This window comes from Pleurodeles waltl, chromosome 8 (genome assembly GCF_031143425.1).
Source record: "Pleurodeles waltl isolate 20211129_DDA chromosome 8, aPleWal1.hap1.20221129, whole genome shotgun sequence".
Lineage (NCBI taxonomy): Eukaryota > Metazoa > Chordata > Amphibia > Caudata > Salamandridae > Pleurodeles > Pleurodeles waltl.
The window spans coordinates 1,407,351,411-1,407,376,023 of NC_090447.1; the positions used below are offsets into that span (position 1 = coordinate 1,407,351,411).

General features: G+C 48.3%; 1 protein-coding gene across 1 annotated transcript; it reads right to left on the reverse strand.

The window, feature by feature from the left end:
* Window positions 1-961: 961 nt before the first annotated feature.
* Window positions 962-6,646, reverse strand: ZSWIM2 (zinc finger SWIM-type containing 2). Its single transcript, XM_069202496.1, has one exon. The coding sequence runs from the start codon at window positions 6,352-6,354 to the stop codon at window positions 4,459-4,461; it is 1,896 nt and encodes a 631-aa protein (XP_069058597.1). The 5' UTR covers window positions 6,355-6,646; the 3' UTR covers window positions 962-4,458.
* Between the last annotated feature and the right edge of the window lie 17,967 nt (window positions 6,647-24,613).

The following is a 24,613-nucleotide window of genomic DNA, read 5'->3' on the forward strand; positions in this document are numbered from 1 at the left end:
CGGAATTACAGGCAGTGGAATGCGCGATGGGTGCTGCTGCACCTGCCGCACCGCCACATTGCAGTTGGCTCCATTAGGAGCGGGCTGCAATGTTAAGGCCCTGTTCACTGCAGGGCCTACGGGTGGACACTCTGTTTCTTCCCGCCGGCCCGGCGGTGAACTCCTAATAGGGCCGGCAGGGTTCAGGCCGCACAGGCAGCCTAATGGAGGGAATCGTTTGGGAGGTGGCCTCCACCGCCCGCCAAACTTATAATGAGGCCCCTAATCTCCACACCAGGCATTTGGTTCAAGCAGGTGGGTTTCTTTATTTTTTCACAAGTGGAAACATATGCACTTTGCCCTTAGCAAGGTCCAACTCATGCAGAAGCCAGCTAGGAACAAAAGGCCCTAAATGATTTTGGAGAGACCTGCATTATTCCCCATACAGGGACAACACCAGCATTGCCTCATTCTGATAACAGAGAAAAATCAGTAACTAATGGCCTGTGAATGCTTGAAAGGGATTAGAATGTTCCTCTTAAAGAAATAAGGAAGGTTGTCCCCAGAGCACACAAAGCTTTTGAAGAGGGGTGGCACTGAAAATGACTCATCAACAGAAGATGAATCAGATCTAATTTAAACTCTTATGAATGAAGACCAAAACGCAAACAGAGAAACAGAAAAAGGAAGCGGCATTACCTATGTCACAAGGCCATACAAATGTTTTATTTTAGCATGTATTAAGGAACAATATTGTGATTGGTTTACTGTTGAGGAAATCAGTTGTACAACACATTGCGTAGCTAAAGAACACTGGGTCCTGCAGTACAGCTATGCCTTTCAGTGTCTTAGTATGTAGTTATTTTTTATGTAAGGAGATGGCTTTACATTGATTATGGAATCACAAACAGACAGCCTTTAATAAACCAGCTATACAAATATATTTGCAATAATACAAATCACAATTTTCAACACACTGAAAAAAGTTAAAATAATATTTATTAATTAGCACTGATTTACTATCAAGTCAAAATAAATAGCAAAAGTAAGGTTATGATTACTTGTCAGTTAAATATGAAATGTTGTTAGAATTAAAAATCAGCACACTGTACGACAATGAACAATGTGAAATTAACGCATAATAAGTTATAACATATTCTGTGATCATCAGTTTTACAAGCACAATTGGTAGATCTGTTGCAAGTCCATTTTGATGAGGTAGTGGATCCTCTGCATCAACAGAACGTTGGCTGATGACACTTCTGATTAATTCAGAGTAGGACTTCTTAAGGGCAATAAAACTAACGGAATATGTAAGCAAGAACAAATTTCCATTTCTATTAAGTAGTTTCTCAATCAATGCCGTAGGAAGCCCCCTGGATTCTTGAATAGGTCCTGGGGAAAGCTTGGACTTAGACAAAGTCCCAATGGCAGATGGGGAGCATCGCAGCCTGTGTATCTCAGTAAGTGCATATTAAAAGTGCAGTTAAATGAAACCTGCAGATAGAGAATAATCCACCACAGAAAGACTATGGAATATCGCCAAAAGACTACCACCAAGTGATTTGTCAATTAACCATATCTTCAGTAATGGAGAAGCCTGGAATGGGATGCAGAGTTTTCTGTAGCTTGTCTGAATTTTAAGAGCATGTCTCTGTGGGATCAGGTGCTAATGACTCAGAAGCTCGAGCTAGAACAAACGCTGTCGCAGGTTTCAAGAGTGTTAGATGAAAGCACAAGGAATAAGTGACACAAACATTGGAACATTATTCTGCACAGATAAACTCTTGTAAATTTAAAAAAAAAAAAAAAATCCTTATCGCTTTTGGTAGTATCTTATACACATACAATCATAGTGCTTGACTTCATAATAAAAAATGATTTAAAAAAACACAATATGACTCCACCACCAGAGATGTCGTAATTTTAGCAGGCGAGTGTAGAAGAATGGAAGTTAACGACTGGCTAAAATGCTGAAATGGGTTAATGGATCTCCTCAGTGGAACTCTATTGGATGGAGGTAAGCAAGACAACAACCCCAATAATAGCACCCACTCTGCTGCTGCCTTCACAGGAGACAGTGTCATCTGAACTAAAGTATGCAGTAGTGACATGTTCCCTCAACTGGTAAATTCAAATATGCCAATAGAGCAAAAGGCTTCTGCATACTTCTTGTTAATACAGACCAAGTACAGCTGCTAGACATGAAACAATCAAACTTCAAAAGCACCAATGGCACTGTCAGTAGTGGTGAGTATTAGGAACAATAGTTGTTGGGTAGAGAAGGAAAATGATTGGTGTCTGCCCTAGAACTACTAAATCTGCTGGCTGATTTTGATAGTGTACTATAAGCTACTTCTAGAAAATCTGGAGGCGAGGACAAGTATTGCATGGGAAGAGATGGTGAGGATATACGTCTTGCAAATTAGGATAAAGCATGTTACACTCTGAAAATCAAGCAATGGCAAAGGCAATCACTGTGAACTGAGACTTATTGGTTTAGTTAATGCTTGCTTTGCTAGTAGAATAAAATACTCAGAATGGCATATGTTTTGTGCGTATACATAATGACTCGTATGTGTCCAAAGTAGACTGGTGTTTTTTTTTAAACAAAAAATAATATCAATTTTTCAAGATGGCCGCATGCGTGTTTTGGAGTGTCGTCTAAAAATTGTGTTTTCTCAAAGAAAACACATGCCAAGACGGCTGCTGCTGCATATGTTTTAATTTATTTGAAGTTTAATTTACTGTTTGAAGATGGATAATGCCCATTTCCAAACACTAAATTAGCCAAAAGTAAGCACAAGATCGCAAAATAAAGTAAACGGCCTAGTAGAAGTTTGCAGCTGCTGAGCCTGCACAAAATATTTTTATAAGTGAAAAGAAATGGATACGCACAAAGATGAGTTGCTAACGAAAGTATTTGGGGGATCGCAAAAAGAAGCAAGCAGCCAGTAGCAGTTTGTGCAGCTGCTGGAGCTCACCATTTGTTTTACAATTACAAAAAAAGAAATTAAAAACAAAATAAAGCATGAAGGTGAAAGATAGGGAGGCATGAGGAAGCGATGGATGAGCGGGTTGGGGTTTCTATGGTGCTGGGCATTTGGAACCTTGGAGTGAGGGAGAAAGACACAGATACAAACAGGGAAAGAAGAGCCATCCGCTCAAAAGAAAAACTAGAAGCCAAGTGAAAAAATATGGCTGTTTTGTCATAAGTGGAAGAATGCAACTTAGCCAATCAATACGATAGTTAAAAAAAAGAAATGCTCAAGGGATAGGACAAAAGCAAGAATAGGTAAGAAAGCCAATGAATCAGATGAATGCTACTGACATAGACAAAAGGCTATCCAATTATAAGCAAGGTGCAAACCCAAAACCCACTCTGTATTATTTAATTGCAGTGAAGATGGGGATAATATGTCTTCAACAACAGACAGCTACAGATGCCTGTAGGCGAGACTGCAAAACTGCAGGACTTTGGTATTGAGAGATTAACACGCTGGCTTCTACGCTGTCGGTGCATTGCAAACAGGTTGCCCTCCTTCAAATATATTTGTGAAAACACCTAAATTCGACCCCATGATAACTTTTACGAACCTTTGTTTACAATAGCTACACAAATGGAAAAATAGAAGTAGTAGGTAGAAGTAATTTGAGAGAGCGGATTATGAATGTGGTGTGGAAGATAAGTAGAAAATGCAACTATAAATTGTTTGGTGGACTTGCTCTCTGCTCTGACAGATGGTTGCAGGTATGTGTAGCACATGAAAAACAAGCCACCACCCGTGCAGATTCTAGGTTTAAAATGTTTCTAGGTTAATAAAGACACGTGGTGTCCTTCAAGTATCCTTTAAGTGGGAGATACATAAATGAAAACAGTGCTACCAGTCGAATTATGCTGGAACTGTATAAAAATAAATATGAAAACAGGGTCTGTAAACCATTATTTGAATATGTGTGATTTTATACTAATATCTACTTTGTCATGCTGATGCATTTCAGTTATTCAATTGTATTAAACTTGCTTCAACATTTTTCTAACCTTAAAAATATGCAATCTTCACTGAACAAATAACTCCATCTTTGCTCTTGTATCTCTTGTTCTTCAATGTGTGCAGTACAAAACATGCTGCATTGTTTCATTTCAGTCAAAAGAGAATACGAGTTTAGGGTGTTCGAATACTATAAAATGGTATTTACAATATAAAGAATAACAAAATTCATCCCATAGTGCCTTTTCTTATTCTTCTTTTATGGTGACTAGATATTGTAATTGTGTGTGTATTTATGTGTTTACTGGAAAATGTTATCCTTTACTAAGAAGTAATGTTACAAAATAATGTTTATATTATAAAAAAAACGGTATTCTGTCAATATCCTAACATAAATTGATAGACTACTGTAAAAACTACAAGTGAAAGTCAATGGTTGGTGAAATTCCGTTTGCTTCAAGAGTAATCTTTTGCTTCTCCCAAAGCATTATCCAGGGCTGTTGAGCGGAATGCCCTCCATCAGGAAAGCTACATCTGGACTTTGAAAACTGACTGGGATTTGTTTTGGCCTCCTTGAAAGGAGTCGACGTCGCCCTTTTTGTGTACGCATGGCTTCGGGTTCTCCTTTTAGACTGAAGTTGGAAGTCCCTAAAAGAACACCAGTATTGAAATCTGCGTCAAATCCAAGAGCTGCTGCGCTTTTACTGGTATTTCTGTTGTGCAGTGTCGCTGCCCATTCTGGATCACCTTGAAAATCAGTGTCATTCTGCTTTTTGTTTGTATTAATTAGATTTCCACAGGCAGATGATGCACCTCGGATGCGTTTAGGAAGAATCCCTTTCCGGGGTACAATATAATCAACCAACTTGATTGAGCATGGCTTCTTGAAGGTGTCTATGGCTAACTCTTTACAACAGTTGTAGGGTTCTGAGCCTGCGGTTCCAGCTGCCCTGCAGTGTTTGGTGCTGGATTGTCTGGAACACTGAAACTCCAATACATTCGAGGATGGGGTATGCTTGAGGTCTGGCCAATCCTTTTCATGAAAGACTGACTTCCCATTAATTTGAGACATTTCCTCAACATGCCCATGCACTTTCTGCTTAATGAACAATCCAGTCCCAGGTACAAACAGTTCTGCTTCCTTTGTGTTTGACAACCTGGTACTAGATGTCACTGATCCAGGATTGTTGAGCTTTTCATTGCCTGTCACTTCCTTCCAAGTTAGGGGATTGTACAGAACTTGTTTATCTAGAGGACACGCATCTTCATGCAGCAGCCACTTGTCGATGCAATCCCTGTGAAACGTGTGCCGGCATGGCAGGAGCCTTGCATACTGACCAAGACTGAAGGCCTTTAGGCAGATCCTACACTGATGACCTGGGGATAGCAACTTGCTACTTTGTCTGACCAACATCAGAGGGAACGATTTGAGGACTTGCTTTGGTACACTACTAGATCTTCCTTTGATATTGCCCATTTCTTCCTTCAGCTGAGCCTCTAGCTCCTCGCATGGTTTGTGTTCAGAGGGCGATTCTGAGACGTACCCCAGTGGCCTCCATCTTTGGTTCCTCTTCAGTCTGGAAAGAAATTGATGAGGGGGGTGACGGCCAGCAGTGAAGCATCCCTGACACAAGTGGAAGTTGTTGCACTCATTACATTTGTAGCATAACCCTTCAATGGGGAGAGCCATGCAGTTGTTACAGGGGATGCCCAGGTGTCGTTCAGGCTTCTCCTTTTCAGCCGCCGTCAACGACTGGCTCGCGTTTCTGATTTCTTCCTTTAGGAGGCGCAGCGGTGCGAAGTCCTCTCTGCACAGCGGGCACTTCGCTGTGCAACCGATCTCTGGCTGTGGCTGGTGTTCGGTCCAGATCTTCATGCAATTGATGTGTACGGCGTTTCCGCAGGTCCTGCAGTAGGTGACGGGCAACCTCCGTCTCAGCAGCTCATCCTGGCAGATGGGGCACACGTCTTCCGAGTCCAGATCCTTCTGTCTGCCCTGGGCCTCCTCCGCACCTGTTGTTGCGGGGGGTGGAGACTTCCTCGTTGCTGGGTCCGGGCTGTGCAACCCCCGAAGTATACTGTTGATTTCTCGCTCCACCAACCCCGCTTGATATGCGTACTCGTGGTCTCTAGGGAGCTTGAACCGCCGGAGAAGTAGCCAGCAAATGTGCTTGCAAGGCTCCTTCTCCCGCAGGAAAGAAGGACAGTTGCAGGTGTGCGGGTCCCCGAGGAGCACCTTGAAGGGCTTGGCCTCGTCCTCATCTCGCAGCAGGAAGCCAGTGGGACCGGTCTCTCGCAGGATGTAGATAGTAGTGTTAGCGGCCTGGTCGAGGTGCCAGCTGACAGCGTCGGTCGGACCCCTTCTCCAGGGAGTTTGTCTCATGGCAAAGCACACGATGCGGCAGACGTCCGCAACTCACCATGTCCTGCAGTGCCGCCGCTGTCTTCAGGCGGTTCGTACGAGCAGATCCATCTAGGAGAGATCTCACTTTGCCTTACTAAACTACACTTGTCAAACTAGCTTTTTTATGTATTTTCCCAGCCTAGCACTGTTGACAGTGCGGGCATCAGTTACAGGACTGTACAGAAGGCGGTGTGACATTACTAACACATTTCTTTCCTATAGCAACCGAACAGCCGTGCGTGCTGCTATGGAACCGGTGACGCCCGAACGTAACCGCAAGCTGCGCCGGGCATCAGACGTGAAGCAGCATGGCATGTTGAAGCAGATGCGCATCGCGTTCAGCGAAATAGAGTTGCTGGATTAAATGTCTGGGTCAAGCTTGACAATTTTTTTTATTGAATAATGATTTCATATCAGATTGTTATATTTTTATTAACTTGATGAAAAAACATCACGTGTTTCACATTTAAAAAAAATAAACATTTACCAGTCTTCTAAAATAATAAATTGAGGAAAATATTGTATTTTGAAACATGCACCTCAGGTAAATATGAATAGTATCTTCTTTTCCTAATGGTTACGCAGGAAATGCAGCTCTCGCTGCACCCAGTGGGAATATTTTAATTTAATTATTTTTCTATTGCGCGATCTCGCCTCGAAGGCATTATATAAGCACTGTTACATTAAATAGATTTTAAAAGTTTAAGAGTAAAACAGTAAGGGACTGTAGATAAGGTGACAAATTTTGAGAACCAAAAGCCGGGACATGCCAGAAATAAAAGTAGGACTACAACCTTTAGTCTTACTGATATATGTGGATACACACACACACACACACACACACACACAAACATCCCCACCCCCCAATCCCCTGTAGATAGGGTGACAAGTTTTGAGAATACAATTTTTTCGAGCTTTCGCATCAAGAATTTTCAATTCTATTAACCCCTTCGCTGCCAGGCCTTTTCCCCCTCCTGTGCCGGGCCTTTTTTTGCCTATTTGGGGCAGTTCGCGCTTAGGCCCTCATAACTTTTTGTCCACATAAGCTAACCAAGCCAAATTTGCGTCCTTTTTTCCCAACATCCTAGGGATTCTAGAGGTACCCAGACTTTGTGGGTTCCCTTGAAGGAGGCCAAGAAATTGGCCAAAATACAGTGAAAATTTCTTTTTTTTCAAAAAAAATGGAAAAAGTGGCTGCAGAAGAAGGCTTGTGGTTTTTCCCCTGAAAATGGTATCAACAAAGGGTTTGCGGTGCTAAACTCAGCAGCTTCCCAGCTTTCAGGAACAGGCAGACTTGAATCAGAAAACCCAATTTTTCAACACAATTTTGGCATTTTACTGGGCATACCCCATTTGTGCAATTTTTTGTGCTTTCAGCCTCCTTCCAGTCAGTGACAGGAATGGTCATGAAACCAATGCTGGATCCCAGAAACCTAAACATTTCTGAAAAGTAGACAAAATTCTGAATTCAGCAAGGGGTCATTTGAGTAGATCCTACAAGGGTTTCCTACAGAAAATAACAGCTGAAAAAGAAAAATATTGAAATTGAGGTGAAAAAACCATCAATTTTTCTCTACGTTTTACTCTGTAACTTTTCCCTGCAATGTCAGATTATCGAAAGCAATATACCGTTACGTCTGCTGGACTCCTCTGGTTGCGGGGATATATAGGGCTTGTAGGTTCATCAAGAACCCGAGGAACCCAGAGCCAATAAATGAGCTGCACCCTGCAGTGCGTTTTCATTCTATACCGGGTATACAGCAATTCATTTGCTGAAATATAAGGAGTAAAAAATTGCTATCAAGAAAACCTTTGCATTTCCAAAAAGGGCACAAGATAAGGTGTTGAGGAGCAGTGGTTATTTGCACATCTCTGAATTCCGGGGTGACCATAGTAGCACGTGAATTACAGGGAATTTCTCAAATAGATGTCTTTTTTACACACACTCCTATATTTGGAAGGAAAAAATGTAGAGAAAGACAAGGGGCAATAGTACTTGTTTTGCTAATCTATGTTCCCCCAAGTCTCCCGATAAAAATGGTACCTCACTTGTGTGGGTAGGCCTAGCACCCGCGACAGGATATGCCCCAAAACACAACGTGGACACATCACAGAAAACAGAGCTGTTTTTAGCAAAGTGACTACCTGTAGATTTTGGCCTCTAGCTCAGCCGCCACCTAGGGAAACCTACCAAACCTGTGCATTTCTGAAAACTAGAGACCTAGGGGAATCCAAGGAGGGGTGACTTGTGTGGCTCGGACCAGGTTCTGTTACCCAGAATCCTTTGCAAACCTCAAAATTTGGCTAAAAAAACACATGTTCCTCACATTTCTGTGGCAGAAAGTTCTGGAATCTGAGAGGAGCCACAAATTTCCTTCCACCCAGCGTTCCCCCACGTCTCCCGATAAAAATGATACCTCACTTGTGTGGGTAGGCCTAGCGCCCGCGACAGGATATACCCCAAAACACAACGTGGACATATCACAGAAAACAGAGCTGTTTTTAGCAAAGTGACTACCTGTAGATTTTGGCCTCTAGCTCAGCCGCCACCTAGGGAAACCTACCAAACCTGTGCATTTCTGAAAACTAGAGACCTAGGGGAATCCAAGGAGGGGTGACTTGCGGGGCTCGGACCAGGTTCTGTTACCCAGAATCCTTTGCAAATCTCAAAATTTGGCTAAAAAAACACATGTTCCTCACATTTCTGTGGCAGAAAGTTCTGGAATCTGAGAGGAGCCACAAATTTCCTTCCACCCAGCGTTCCCCCATGTCTCCCGATAAAAATGATACCTCACTTGTGTGGGTAGGCCTAGCGCCCGCGACAGGATATGCCCCAAAACACAACGTGGACATATCACAGAAAACAGAGCTGTTTTTAGCAAAGTGACTACCTGTATATTTTGGCCTCTAGCTCAGCCGCCACCTAGGGAAACCTACCAAACCTGTGCATTTCTGAAAACTAGAGACCTAGGGGAATCCAAGGAGGGGTGACTTGCGGGGCTCGGACCAGGTTCTGTTACCCAGAATCCTTTGCAAACCTCAAAATGTGGCTAAAAATACACATGTTACTCACATTTCTGTGGCAGAAAGTTCTGGAATCTGAGAGGAGCCACAAATTTCCTTCCACCCAGCGTTCCCCCATGTCTCCCGATAAAAATGATACCTCACTTGTGTGGGTAGGCCTAGCGCCCGCGACAGGATATGCCCCAAAACACAACGTGGACATATCACAGAAAACAGAGCTGTTTTTAGCAAAGTGACTACCTGTAGATTTTGGCCTCTAGCTCAGCCGCCACCTAGGGAAACCTACCAAACCTGTGCATTTCTGAAAACTAGAGACCTAGGGGAATCCAAGGAGGGGTGACTTGCGGGGCTCGGACCAGGTTCTGTTACCCAGAATCCTTTGCAAACCTCAAAATTTGGCTAAAAAAACACATGTTCCTCACATTTCTGTGGCAGAAAGTTCTGGAATCTGAGAGGAGCCACAAATTTCCTTCCACCCAGCGTTCCCCCACGTCTCCCGATAAAAATGATACCTCACTTGTGTGGGTAGGCCTAGCGCCCGCGACAGGATATGCCCCAAAACACAACGTGGACATATCACAGAAAACAGAGCTGTTTTTAGCAAAGTGACTACCTGTAGATTTTGGCCTCTAGCTCAGCCGCCACCTAGGGAAACCTACCAAACCTGTGCATTTCTGAAAACTAGAGACCTAGGGGAATCCAAGGAGGGGTGACTTGCGGGGCTCGGACCAGGTTCTGTTACCCAGAATCCTTTGCAAATCTCAAAATTTGGCTAAAAAAACACATGTTCCTCACATTTCTGTGGCAGAAAGTTCTGGAATCTGAGAGGAGCCACAAATTTCCTTCCACCCAGCGTTCCCCCACGTCTCCCGATAAAAATGATACCTCACTTGTGTGGGTAGGCCTAGCGCCCGCGACAGGATATGCCCCAAAACACAACGTGGACATATCACAGAAAACAGAGCTGTTTTTAGCAAAGTGACTACCTGTAGATTTTGGCCTCTAGCTCAGCCGGCACCTAGGGAAACCTACCAAACCTGTACATTTCTGAAAACTAGAGACCTAGGGGAATCCAAGGAGGGGTGACTTGTGTGGCTCGGACCAGGTTCTGTTACCCAGAATCCTTTGCAAACCTCAAAATTTGGCTAAAAAAACACATGTTCCTCACATTTCTGTGGCAGAAAGTTCTGGAATCTGAGAGGAGCCACAAATTTCCTTCCACCCAGCGTTCCCCCACGTCTCCCGATAAAAATGATACCTCACTTGTGTGGGTAGGCCTAGCGCCCGCGACAGGATATGCCCCAAAACACAACGTGGACATATCACAGAAAACAGAGCTGTTTTTAGCAAAGTGACTACCTGTAGATTTTGGCCTCTAGCTCAGCCGCCACCTAGGGAAACCTACCAAACCTGTGCATTTCTGAAAACTAGAGACCTAGGGGAATCCAAGGAGGGGTGACTTGCGGGGCTTGGACCAGGTTCTGTTACCCAGAATCCTTTGCAAATCTCAAAATTTGGCTAAAAAAACACATGTTCCTCACATTTCTGTGGCAGAAAGTTCTGGAATCTGAGAGGAGCCACAAATTTCCTTCCACCCAGCGTTCCCCCACGTCTCCCGATAAAAATGATACCTCACTTGTGTGGGTAGGCCTAGCGCCCGCGACAGGATATGCCCCAAAACACAATGTGGACATATCACAGAAAACAGAGCTGTTTTTAGCAAAGTGACTACCTGTAGATTTTGGCCTCTAGCTCAGCCGCCACCTAGGGAAACCTACCAAACCTGTGCATTTCTGAAAACTAGAGACCTAGGGGAATCCAAGGAGGGGTGACTTGTGGGGCTCGGACCAGGTTCTGTTACCCAGAATCCTTTGCAAATCTCAAAATTTGGCTAAAAAAACACATGTTCCTCACATTTCTGTGGCAGAAAGTTCTGGAATCTGAGAGGAGCCACAAATTTCCTTCCACCCAGCGTTCCCCCACGTCTCCCGATAAAAATGATACCTCACTTGTGTGGGTAGGCCTAGCGCCCGCGACAGGATATGCCCCAAAACACAACGTGGACATATCACAGAAAACAGAGCTGTTTTTAGCAAAGTGACTACCTGTAGATTTTGGCCTCTAGCTCAGCCGGCACCTAGGGAAACCTACCAAACCTGTACATTTCTGAAAACTAGAGACCTAGGGAAATCCAAGGAGGGGTGACTTGTGTGGCTCGGACCAGGTTCTGTTACCCAGAATCCTTTGCAAACCTCAAAATTTGGCTAAAAAAACACATGTTCCTCACATTTCTGTGGCAGAAAGTTCTGGAATCTGAGAGGAGCCACAAATTTCCTTCCACCCAGCGTTCCCCCACGTCTCCCGATAAAAATGATACCTCACTTGTGTGGGTAGGCCTAGCGCCCGCGACAGGATATGCCCCAAAACACAACGTGGACATATCACAGAAAACAGAGCTGTTTTTAGCAAAGTGACTACCTGTAGATTTTGGCCTCTAGCTCAGCCGGCACCTAGGGAAACCTACCAAACCTGTACATTTCTGAAAACTAGAGACCTAGGGGAATCCAAGGAGGGGTGACTTGTGTGGCTCGGACCAGGTTCTGTTACCCAGAATCCTTTGCAAACCTCAAAATTTGGCTAAAAAAACACATGTTCCTCACATTTCTGTGGCAGAAAGTTCTGGAATCTGAGAGGAGCCACAAATTTCCTTCCACCCAGCGTTCCCCCACGTCTCCCGATAAAAATGATACCTCACTTGTGTGGGTAGGCCTAGCGCCCGCGACAGGATATGCCCCAAAACACAACGTGGACATATCACAGAAAACAGAGCTGTTTTTAGCAAAGTGACTACCTGGAGATTTTGGCCTCTAGCTCAGCTGCCACCTAGGGAAACCTACCAAACCTGTACATTTCTGAAAACTAGAGACCTAGGGGAATCCAAGGAGGGGTGACTTGTGTGGCTCGGACCAGGTTCTGTTACCCAGAATCCTTTGCAAACCTCAAAATTTGGCTAAAAAAACACATGTCCCTCACATTTCTGTGGCAGAAAGTTCTGGAATCTGAGAGGAGCTACAAATTTCCTTCCACCCAGCGTTCCCCCAAGTCTCCCGATAAAAATGATACCTCACTTGCGTGGGTAGGCCAAGCGCCCGCGACAGGAAACACCCCAAAGCGCAACGTGGACACATCCTAAATTTTGGAAAAAAACAGAGGTGTTTTTTGCAAAGTGCCTACCTGTAGATTTTGGCCTCTAGCTCAGCCGGCACCTAGGGAAACCTACCAAACCTGTGCATTTCTGAAAACTAGAGACCTAGGGGAATCCAAGGAGGGGTGACTTGCGGGGCTCGGACCAGGTTCTGTTACCCAGAATCCTTTGCAAACCTCAAAATTTGGCTAAAAATACACATGTTACTCACATTTCTGTGGCAGAAAGTTCTGGAATCTGAGAGGAGCCACAAATTTCCTTCTACCCAGCGTTCCCCCAAGTCTCCCGATAAAAATGATACCTCACTTGCGTGGGTAGGCCTAGCGCCGGCGACAGGAAACACCCCAAAGCGCAACGTGGACACATCCTAAATTTTGGAAAAAAACAGAGGTGTTTTTTGCGAAGTGCCTACCTGTAGATTTTGGCCTCTAGCTCAGCCGGCACCTAGGGAAACCTACCAAACCTGTGCATTTCTGAAAACTAGAGACCTAGGGGAATCCAAGGAGGGGTGACTTGCGGGGCTCGGACCAGGTTCTGTTACCCAGAATCCTTTGCAAACCTCAAAATTTGGCTAAAAAAAACACATGTCCCTCACATTTCTGTGGCAGAAAGTTCTGGAATCTGAGAGGAGCTACAAATTTCCTTCCACCCAGCGTTCCCCCAAGTCTCCCGATAAAAATGATACCTCACTTGCGTGGGTAGGCCTAGCGCCGGCGACAGGAAACACCCCAAAGCGCAACGTGGACACATCCTAAATTTTGGAAAAAAAAGAGGTGTTTTTTGCGAAGTGCCTACCTGTAGATTTTGGCCTCTAGCTCAGCCGGCACCTAGGGAAACCTACCAAACCTGTGCATTTCTGAAAACTAGAGACCTAGGGGAATCCAAGGAGGGGTGACTTGCGGGGCTCGGACCAGGTTCTGTTACCCAGAATCCTTTGCAAACCTCAAAATTTGGCTAAAAATACACATGTTACTCACATTTCTGTGGCAGAAAGTTCTGGAATCTGAGAGGAGCCACAAATTTCCTTCTACCCAGCGTTCCCCCAAGTCTCCCGATAAAAATGATACCTCACTTGTGTGGGTAGGACTAGCGCCCACGAAAGGAAAGGGCCCAAAACACAACGTGGACACATCACATTTTTTTATAAAAAGCAGTGCCTACCTGTGGATTTTGGCCTGTAGCTCAGCCGACACCTGAGGAAACCTAGCAAACCAGTGCATTTTTGAAAACTAGAAACCCAGGGGAATCCAAGATGGGGTGACTTGCAGGGCTCTGACCAGGTTATGTTACCCAGAATCCTTTGCAAACATCAAAATTTGGCCCAATAAACACTTTTTCCTCTAATTTCGGTGACAGAAAGTTCTGGAATCTGAGAGGAGCCACAAATTTCCTTCCACCTAGCGTTCCCCTAAGTCTCTCGATAAAAATGGTACATCACTTCTGTGGGTAGGCCTAGCGCCCACAAAAGGAAATGGCCCAAAACACAACGTGGACACAACATATTTTTTCACAGAAAACAGAGGTGTTTTTTGCAAGGTGCCTACCTGTGGTGTTTGGCCTGTAGCTCAGCCGGCCCCAGGGGGGGGGGGCAGAAATGCCCTAAAATAAATTTGCCCCCCCAACCCCCACCCTCCCCCGCCGGGAGCGACCCTTGCCTACGGGGTCGCTCCCCCTGCGTGACATTGGCACCAAAAAACAAATCCCCGGTGCCTAGTGGTTTCTGCCCCCTTGGGGGCAGGTTGACCTAAACTCAGCCAATCTGCCCCCAAGGGGGGCAGAAATGGCCTAAATACAATTTGTCCCCCAGGGGAGCGACTTTTGCCTGATGGGTCGCTCCCCATATCTAAAAAAAAAAAACAAAGAAAAAAAAAAAGAAAAAAAAGAAAAATTCCCCTGGCGCCTAGAGGTTTCTGCCCCCCCCCCCCCCCCGGGGGCAGTTCGGCCTAATAATAGGCCGATCTGTCCCCCGGGGGGGCAGAAATGGCCTAAAATAAATTTGCCCCCCCAACCCCCACCACCCCCCCGGGAGCGACCCTTGCCTACGGGGTCGCTCCCCCTGCGTGACATTGGCGCCAAAAAACAAATCCCCGGTGCCTAGTGGTTTCTGCCCCCTTGGGGGCAGATTGACCTAAAATTTGCCAATCTGCCCCCAGGGGGGCAGAAATGGTCTAAATACAATTTGCCCCCCCAGGAGAGCGACCCTTGCCTGATGGGTCGCTCCCCATCTCTAAAAAAAGAAACAACAAAAAAAAAAAAACACAAAAAAAAAATTGCCCTGGTGCCTAGAGTGTTCTGCCCCCCCCCCAGGGGCAGTTCGGCCTAATAATAGGCCGATCTGTCCCCCGGGGGGGCAGAAATGGCCTAAAATAAATTTGCCCCCCCCAACCCCCATCCCCCCCCCGGGAGCGACCCTTGCCTACGGGGTCGCTCCCCCTGCGTGACATTGGCGCCAAAAAACAAATCCCCGGTGCCTAGTGGTTTCTGCCCCCTTGGGGGCAGATTGACCTAAAATTGGCCAATCTGCCCCCAGGGGGGCAGAAATGGTCTAAATACAATTTGCCCCCCCAGGGGAGCGACCCTTGCCTGATGGGTCGCTCCCCATCTCTAAAAAAAGAAACAACAAAAAAAAAACCACACAAAAAAAAAATTGCCCTGGTGCCTAGAGTGTTCTGCCCCCCCCCCCCGGGGGCAGTTCGGCCTAATAATAGGCCGATCTGTCCCCCGGGGGGGCAGAAATGGCCTAAAATAAATTTGCCCCCCCAACCCCCATCCCCCCCCCCGGAGCGACCCTTGCCTACGGGGTCGCTCCCCCTGCGTGTCATTGGCGCCAAAAAACAAATCCCCGGTGCCTAGTGGTTTCTGCCCCCTTGGGGGCAGATTGACCTAAAATTGGCCAATCTGCCCCCAGGGGGGCAGAAATGGTCTAAATACAATTTGCCCCCCCAGGGGAGCGACCCTTGCCTGATGGGTCGCTCCCCATCTCTAAAAAAAGAAACAACAAAAAAAAAAAAACACAAAAAAAAAAATTGCCCTGGTGCCTAGAGTGTTCTGCCCCCCCCCCCCAGGGGCAGTTCGGCGTAATAATAGGCCGATCTGTCCCCCGGGGGGGCAGAAATGGCCTAAAATAAATTTGCCCCCCCAACCCCCATCCCCCCCCGGGAGCGACCCTTGCCTACGGGGTCGCTCCCCCTGCGTGACATTGGCACCAAAAAACAAATCCCCGGTGCCTAGTGGTTTCTGCCCCCTTGGGGGCAGATTGACCTAAAATTGGCCAATCTGCCCCCAGGGGGGCAGAAATGGTCTAAATACAATTTGCCCCCCCAGGGGAGCGACCCTTGCCTGATGGGTCGCTCCCCATCTCTAAAAAAGGAAACAACAAAAAAAAAACCACACAAAAAAAAATTGCCCTGGTGCCTAGAGTGTTCTGCCCCCCCCCCCCCCCGGGGGCAGTTCGGCCTAATAATAGGCCGATCTGTCCCCCGGGGGGGCAGAAATGGCCTAAAATAAATTTGCCCCCCAACCCCCATCCCCCCCCCGGGAGCGACCCTTGCCTACGGGGTCGCTCCCCCTGCGTGACATTGGCGCCAAAAAACAAATCCCCGGTGCCTAGTGGTTTCTGCCCCCTTGGGGGCAGATTGACCTAAAATTGGCCAATCTGCCCCCAGGGGGGCAGAAATGGTCTAAATACAATTTGCCCCCCCAGGGGAGCGACCCTTGCCTGATGGGTCGCTCCCCATCTCTAAAAAAAGAAACAACAAAAAAAAAAAAACACAAAAAAAAAATTGCCCTGGTGCCTAGAGTGTTCTGCCCCCCCCCCAGGGGCAGTTCGGCCTAATAATAGGCCGATCTGTCCCCCGGGGGGGCAGAAATGGCCTAAAATAAATTTGCCCCCCCCAACCCCCATCCCCCCCCCGGGAGCGACCCTTGCCTACGGGGTCGCTCCCCCTGCGTGACATTGGCGCCAAAAAACAAATCCCCGGTGCCTAGTGGTTTCTGCCCCCTTGGGGGCAGATTGACCTAAAATTGGCCAATCTGCCCCCAGGGGGGCAGAAATGGTCTAAATACAATTTGCCCCCCCAGGGGAGCGACCCTTGCCTGATGGGTCGCTCCCCATCTCTAAAAAAAGAAACAACAAAAAAAAAACCACACAAAAAAAAAATTGCCCTGGTGCCTAGAGTGTTCTGCCCCCCCCCCCCCGGGGGCAGTTCGGCCTAATAATAGGCCGATCTGTCCCCCGGGGGGGGCAGAAATGGCCTAAAATAAATTTGCCCCCCCCAACCCCCATCCCCCCCCCGGAGCGACCCTTGCCTACGGGGTCGCTCCCCCTGCGTGTCATTGGCGCCAAAAAACAAATCCCCGGTGCCTAGTGGTTTCTGCCCCCTTGGGGGCAGATTGACCTAAAATTGGCCAATCTGCCCCCAGGGGGGCAGAAATGGTCTAAATACAATTTGCCCCCCAGGGGAGCGACCCTTGCCTGATGGGTCGCTCCCCATCTCTAAAAAAAGAAACAACAAAAAAAAAAAAACACAAAAAAAAAAATTGCCCTGGTGCCTAGAGTGTTCTGCCCCCCCCCCCCAGGGGCAGTTCGGCGTAATAATAGGCCGATCTGTCCCCCGGGGGGGCAGAAATGGCCTAAAATAAATTTTTGCCCCCCCCAACCCCCATCCCCCCCCGGGAGCGACCCTTGCCTACGGGGTCGCTCCCCCTGCGTGACATTGGCACCAAAAAACAAATCCCCGGTGCCTAGTGGTTTCTGCCCCCTTGGGGGCAGATTGACCTAAAATTGGCCAATCTGCCCCCAGGGGGGCAGAAATGGTCTAAATACAATTTGCCCCCCCAGGGGAGCGACCCTTGCCTGATGGGTCGCTCCCCATCTCTAAAAAAGGAAACAACAAAAAAAAAACCACACAAAAAAAAATTGCCCTGGTGCCTAGAGTGTTCTGCCCCCCCCCCCCCCGGGGGCAGTTCGGCCTAATAATAGGCCGATCTGTCCCCCGGGGGGGCAGAAATGGCCTAAAATAAATTTGCCCCCCAACCCCCATCCCCCCCCCGGGAGCGACCCTTGCCTACGGGGTCGCTCCCCCTGCGTGACATTGGCACCAAAAAACAAATCCCCGGTGCCTAGTGGTTTCTGCCCCCTTGGGGGCAGATTGACCTAAAATTGGCCAATCTGCCCCCAGGGGGGCAGAAATGGTCTAAATACAATTTGCCCCCCCAGGGGAGCGACCCTTGCCTGATGGGTCGCTCCCCATCTCTAAAAAAAGAAACAACAAAAAAAAAAAACACACAAAAAAAAAATTGCCCTGGTGCCTAGAGTGTTCTGCCCCCCCCGGGGGGCAGTTCGGCCTAATAATAGGCCGATCTGTCCCCCGGGGGGGCAGAAATGGCCTAAAATAAATTTGCCCCCCCAACCCCACCCCCCCCCCGGGAGCGACCCTTGCCTACGGGGTCGCTCCCCCTGCGTGACATTGGCGCTAAAAAACAAATCCCCGGTGCCTAGTGGTTTCTGCCCCCTTGGGGGCAGATTGACTTAAAATTGGCCAATCTGCCCCCAGGGGGGCAGAAATGGTCTAAATACAATTTGCCCCCCCAGGGGAGCGACCCTTGCCTGATGGGTCGCTCCCCATCTCTAAAAAAAGAAACAACAAAAAAAAAAAAACTAAAAAAAAAAATTGCCCTGGCGCCTACAGTGTTCTGCCCCCCCCCCGGGGGCAGTTCGGCCTAATAATAGGCCGATCTGTCCCCCGGGGGGGCAGAAATGGCCTAAAATAAATTTGCCCCCCCAACCCCCACCCCCCCCCCGGGAGCGACCCTTGCCTACGGGGTCGCTCCCCCTGCGTGACATTGGCGCCAAAAAACAAATCCCCGGTGCCTAGTGGTTTCTGCCCCCTTGGGGGCAGATTGACTTAAAATTGGCCAATCTGCCCCCAGGGGGGCAGAAATGGTCTAAATACAATTTGCCCCCCCCCAGGGGAGCGACCCTTGCCTGATGGGTCGCTCCCCAATTCTAAAAAAAGAAACAACAAAAAAAAAAAAACACAAAAAAAAATTGCCCTGGCGCCTAGAGTGTTCTGCCCCCCCCCCGGGGGCAGTTCGGCCTAATAATAGGCCGATCTGTCCCCCGGGGGGGCAGAAATGGCCTAAAATAAATTTGCCCCCCCAACCTCCACCCCCCCCCCGGGAGCGACCCTTGCCTACGGGGTCGCTCCCCCCTGCGTGACATTGGCACCAAAAAACAAATCCCCGGTGCCTAGTGGTTTCTGCCCCCTAGGGGGCAGATTGACCTAAAATTGGCCAATCTGCCCCCAGGGGGGCAGAAATGGTCTAAATACAATTTGCCCCCCCCAGGGGAGCGACCCTTGCCTGATGGGTCGCTCCCCATCTCTAAAAAAAGAAACAACAAAAAAAAAACACAAAAAAAAAATTGCCCTGGCGCCTAGAGTGTTCTGCCCCCCCCCAGGAGCAGTTCGGCCTAAAAATAGGCCGATCTGTCCCCCGGGGGGGCAGAAATGGCCTAAAATAAATTTGCCCCCCCAACCCCCACACCCCCCCCCGGGAGCGACCCTTGCCTACGGGGTCGCTCCCCCTGCGTGACATTGGCGCCAAAAAACAAATCCCCGGTGCCTTGTGGTTTCTGCCCCCTTGGGGGCAGATTGACCTAAAATTGGCCAATCTGCCCCCAGGGGGGCAGAAATGGTCTAAATACAATTTGCCCCCCCAGGGGAGCGACCCTTGCCTGATGGGTCGCTCCCCATCTCTAAAAAAAGAAACAACAAAAAAAAAAACACACAAAAAAAAAATTGCCCTGGTGCCTAGAGTGTTCAGCACCCCCCGGGGGGCAGTTCGGCCTAATAATAGGCCGATCTGTCCCCCGGGGGGGCAGAAATGGCCTAAAATAAATTTGCCCATCCAACCACCACCCCCCCCCCCCCCGGGAGCGACCCTTGCCTACGGGGTCGCTCCCCCTGCGTGACATTGGCGCTAAAAAACAAATCCCCGGTGCCTAGTGGTTTCTGCCCCCTTGGGGGCAGATTGACCTAAAATTGGCCAATCTGCCCCCAGGGGGGCAGAAATGGTCTAAATACAATTTGCCCCCCCAGGGGAGCGACCCTTGCCTGATGGGTCGCTACCCATCTCTAAAAAAGAAACAACAAAAAAAAAAAACACAAAAAAAAAATTGCCCTGGCGCCTAGAGTGTTCTGCCCCCCCCCGGGGCAGTTCGGCCTAATAATAGGCCGATCTGTCCCCCGGGGGGGCAGAAATGGCCTAAAATAAATTTGCCCCCCCAACCTCCACCCCCCCCGGGAGCGACCCTTGCCTACGGGGTCGCTCCCCCTGCGTGACATTGGCGCCAAAAAACAAATCCCCGGTGCCTTGTGGTTTCTGCCCCCTTGGGGGCAGATTGACCCAAAATTGGCCAATCTGCCCCCAGGGGGGCAGAAATGGTCTAAATACAATTTGCCCCCCCAGGGGAGCGACCCTTGCCTGATGGGTCGCTCCCCATCTCTAAAAAAAGAAAACAACAAAAAAAAAAACACAAAAAAAAAAATTGCCCTGGCGCCTAGAGTGTTCTGCCCCCCCCCCCCGGGGCAGTTCCGCCTAATAATAGGCCGATCTGTCCCCCGGGGGGGCAGAAATGGCCTAAAATAAATTTGCCCCCCCAACCCCCACACCCCCCCCCCCCCGGGAGCGACCCTTGCCTACGGGGTCGCTCCCCCTGCGTGACATTGGCGCCAAAAAACAAATCCCCGGTGCCTAGTGGTTTCTGCCCCCTAGGGGGCAGATTGACCTAAAATTGGCCAATCTGCCCCCAGGGGGGCAGAAATGGTCTAAATACAATTTGCCCCCCCCAGGGGAGCGACCCTTGCCTGATGGGTCGCTCCCCATCTCTAAAAAAAGAAACAACAAAAAAAAAAACACAAAAAAAAATTGCCCTGGCGCCTAGAGTGTTCTGCCCCCCCCCGGGGGCAGTTCGGCCTAAAAATAGGCCGATCTGTCCCCCGGGGGGGCAGAAATGGCCTAAAATAAATTTGCCCCCCCCCAACCGGCACACCCCCCCCGGGAGCGACCCTTGCCTACGGGGTCGCTCCCCCTGCGTGACATTGGCGCCAAAAAACAAATCCCCGGTGCCTTGTGGTTTCTGCCCCCTTGGGGGCAGATTGACCTAAAATTGGCCAATCTGCCCCCAGGGGGGCAGAAATGGTCTAAATACAATTTGCCCCCCCAGGGGAGCGACCCTTGCCTGATGGGTCGCTCCCCATCTATAAAAAAAGAAACAACAAAAAAAAAAACACACAAAAAAAAAATTGCCCTGGTGCCTAGAGTGTTCAGCACCCCCCGGGGGGCAGTTTCGGCCTAATAATAGGCCGATCTGTCCCCCGGGGGGGCACAAATGGCCTAAAATAAATTTGCCCCCCCCCGGGAGCGACCCTTGCCTACGGGGTCGCTCCCCCTGCGTGACATTGGCGCCAAAAAACAAATCCCCGGTGCCTAGTGGTTTCTGCCCCCTTGGGGGCAGATTGACCTAAAATCGGCCAATCTGCCCCCAGGGGGGCAGAAATGGTCTAAATACAATTTGCCCCCCAGGGGAGCGACCCTTGCCTGATGGGTCGCTCCCCATCTCTAAAAAAAAAAAAAAGAAAAAAAAAAAAATTTGCCCTGGCGCCTAGAGGTTTCTTCCCCCCCTGGGGGCAGATCGGCCTAATAATAGGCCGATCTGCCCCCAGGGGGGGCAGAAAAGGCCTTCCCAAAAAATTGCCCCCCCTGGGAGCGACCCTTGCCAAAGGGGTCGCTTTGTTGCGTGACATTCGCGCGCAAAAACAAACTCCCTGGTGTCTAATGGTTTCTGCCCCCCTTGGGGGCAGATTGGCCTTATCAAAATAGGCCAATCTGCCCCCAAGGGGGGCAGAAATGGCCTAAATATATATTGCCCCGTAGGGGAGCGACCCTTGCCTAAGGGATCGCTCCCCCACCTAAAAAAAAAGAATTCATCAAAAAAAAAAAAAAAAAAAAAAATGGTCCCTGGTGCCTAGAGGTTTCTGCCCCCCCCTGGGGGCAGATCGGCCTAATAATAGGCCAATCTGCCCCCAGGGGGGGCAGAAAAGGCCTTCCTAAAAAAATGCCCCCCTGGGAGCGACCCTTGCCCAAGGGGTCGCTCCCTTTTGCCAATTTCAAGAAAAAAAAAAAATCCCTGGTGTCTAGTGGGGTTTCAAAAGCCGGATTGCAAGCAATCCAGCTTTTGAAACCTGTGAGAGACTTCAAAGGGAAGGAAATACATTTCCTTCCCTTTGAAGCCTCTCGGGGCCTCCCCCATGGGATTGAAAAAGAAATGCAAAAGCATTCCTTTTTCAATCGCGCTGGAAGCTCTGCTTCCAGCGCGATGGGGGAGACCCTGTGACTAATCAGCGCGCGCTCGCGCGCTGACGTCACAGGGGGGGTTGGGGGGGGTCGGGGGTGGGAGGGGAAGGGCTTCCCCTTCCATCCCTGACTTGGGGGGGTGGGGGGGAACCCCACAGAGGGAGCGAGAGCGCTCCCTCTGGGCTGTGTGCCGAGGACGTAGTGGTTACGTCCTCGGCACAGCAGCACTGTGTGGGCCGCAGGACAGGACGTAACCACTACGTCCGCGGCACAGAAGGGGTTAAGGACATGGAGGCAAGGATTATGCTTCTCTTTCTATGCTTTATTATAAACAGCAGCCAATAGGAGAAGAGTTATCAAAACCAAACATATCCCAGAGTTCCAAGATCTAACATCATAACCATAGAGTACACAGTATATAAACATCCGAGGCCAATGAACTTCTTCTTTCTTTGCAAAATCTCAGTTGGAAAAAGTCAATAAAAGTCAAAGGCGAACCCGCAGAAGAACTCAAATTCAACATCCAAGGAGAACACAGTAATCCGAAGATGAAAGGACCTCCAAGAATCCATCGAAGTCTAGCAGACATCATTTCTGGTCAAACCCTAGAAACAAGGCAGTGGAAAAAACAATCACAGCATATGGCCAGAAAAATTCTGGAATCAGTAAACATGTTTAATATGCCACATCAACTGGGTGGGTAATACCATAAGACAATAAATAAAACAAGATACTTAACTCGTAAGATGCTGTCTTATTGGTAAACTTAGGGAGGGATAATCCTCGCCTCTGTGTCCTTAATAGAATTGAAAATTCTTGACAAGAAAGCTCAATTTTTTTTTATTCTATGTCTGGACCGGAGGCTCAAATTATGCTAGTTCCAAGCTGATTTACCACTATCGATGCAATGTCTAAAATAGGTTTATAATAGAAGGTCTTAAATGTGGATTCGGATGACCAGTCTGCTGCCTTCATAATGTCCTCTAACCTTATTCCCAAATTAAATGATTTTGAGGCCATAGCACCGTGAACTGAATGAGCTCCGAAAATGGAAACATCAATTCCTGCTTCAGAAAGAAGCCATCTAGTCCATCTAGCCAAAGTGGCCGATGAGACTGGATTAAAAGGTTTCTACAGAGCAATTAATAATTGACCCCTAGGATCTCTCCTGAATTCGTCTGTGGCAGCCTCATAAGCTTTTAAACATTGAACAACACACAGTTTGGAATTATGAGGAAAAGTTGGATAAGACACAGACTTAGTGCCTGTCTTGGTGTGTCTGGAAATAGAAAAGGAAACCCCCTCAGGGGAAAAACTCCTTCCTGCCAAGTCAAGAGCCCTAACATCTGACACCCTTTTGCAGGCAATGAGGCACAGCAACAGAGTAAATTTAGCCGAAAGTTGTTTATGTGACAGGAATCTATTATCTGGCCAGGAGGAAATAAAGAAAAGAACCACATTAACATCCCAAAGAGACGAATATCGAGGTAAAGGAGGGTTAGACAGACGGATGCCTCTCTTTAACTTGCAAACCACAACGTGTTCACCAACCGGTTTACCCAATACTGGGAGGTGGCCGGACGATATAGAAGATCTATAATTATTAACAGATCTGTAGGCTAAGCCCGACACAGCAAGAGATGCCAGAAAGTTAACTACAAGATTGACATCAGCATTAAAGGGATCTGCATCCCGTTCCGCACACCAATGAACCCATCGCTTCCAGGAGGAGGCATAGCGTTTATGTGTGTTAGATGACCAGGCCTGGTTAATGAAGTTGGAAGCTTGTTCAGAAATTACTGGCAAGAGCCATTGTTGCCGGAAAGTCTCCACGCTACCAGACGTAACTTGCCTGACACCATGAACGGATGGGGACTCCGTGAGGGTCCAGCAAGAGATTGTCCCACAGGGGGATCAGAAGGGGAAAAATCGCACAACAACTCCAGAGCCATAGGGAACCAGGCTTGCGCTCTCCAGAGGGGGTTACTAGAACAATTTCGGTTCCCTGTCGTCGAACTTGAGTCAAGACACAAGGGATCATGCTGAACGGGGGAAAGGCATACCCCCGATGCAGAGACCAGTCCTGAAAAAAGGCATCCGTGGCCATTGCTTCCGGATCCGGTCTCCAGCTGAAGAAGAGGGGAAGCTGGCAATTCAGTCTCGATTTAAATAAGTCTATTGTGAAAGGACCCCAGAGCCGGTTCAGATGAAAGAACACTTCCGGAAGGAGCTTCCAATCGCTGCCATCCTGAAGGAATCTGGAATTCCAATCCGCAACTGTATTGTTCACTCCTGGTAGGTATTCTGCAATGACAGAAATGCGGTGATGGAGACAAAATTGCCAGAACTCCATGGCTATTCGAGCCAGGGTCTGAGTATTTGTGCCCCCTAGTTTGTTCACATACCTGACCGCCGAAATGTTGTCCATCCTCAAAAGAATGCAACAATCTGATTTCAGGGGAGATACAATCCGGATCGCAAAAGAGCTGGCCAGAAGCTCCAGACAGTTGATGTGGAGGTGGAGTTCCTCCTCCGACCATCGACCTCCTGTGGTCAAGGATCTGCAACGGGCTCCCCAGCCCCATCTGCTGGCATCCGATTCCAGAATCACATCTGGGGAAGTGCCCAAAATCGCATGCCCGTTCCAGGCCT

Excerpts from the sequence above, each read along its gene's own strand:
- ZSWIM2 (XM_069202496.1), bottom strand. The coding sequence starts at position 6,354 with ATGAGACAAACTCCCTGGAGAAGGGGTCCGACCGACGCTGTCAGCTGG.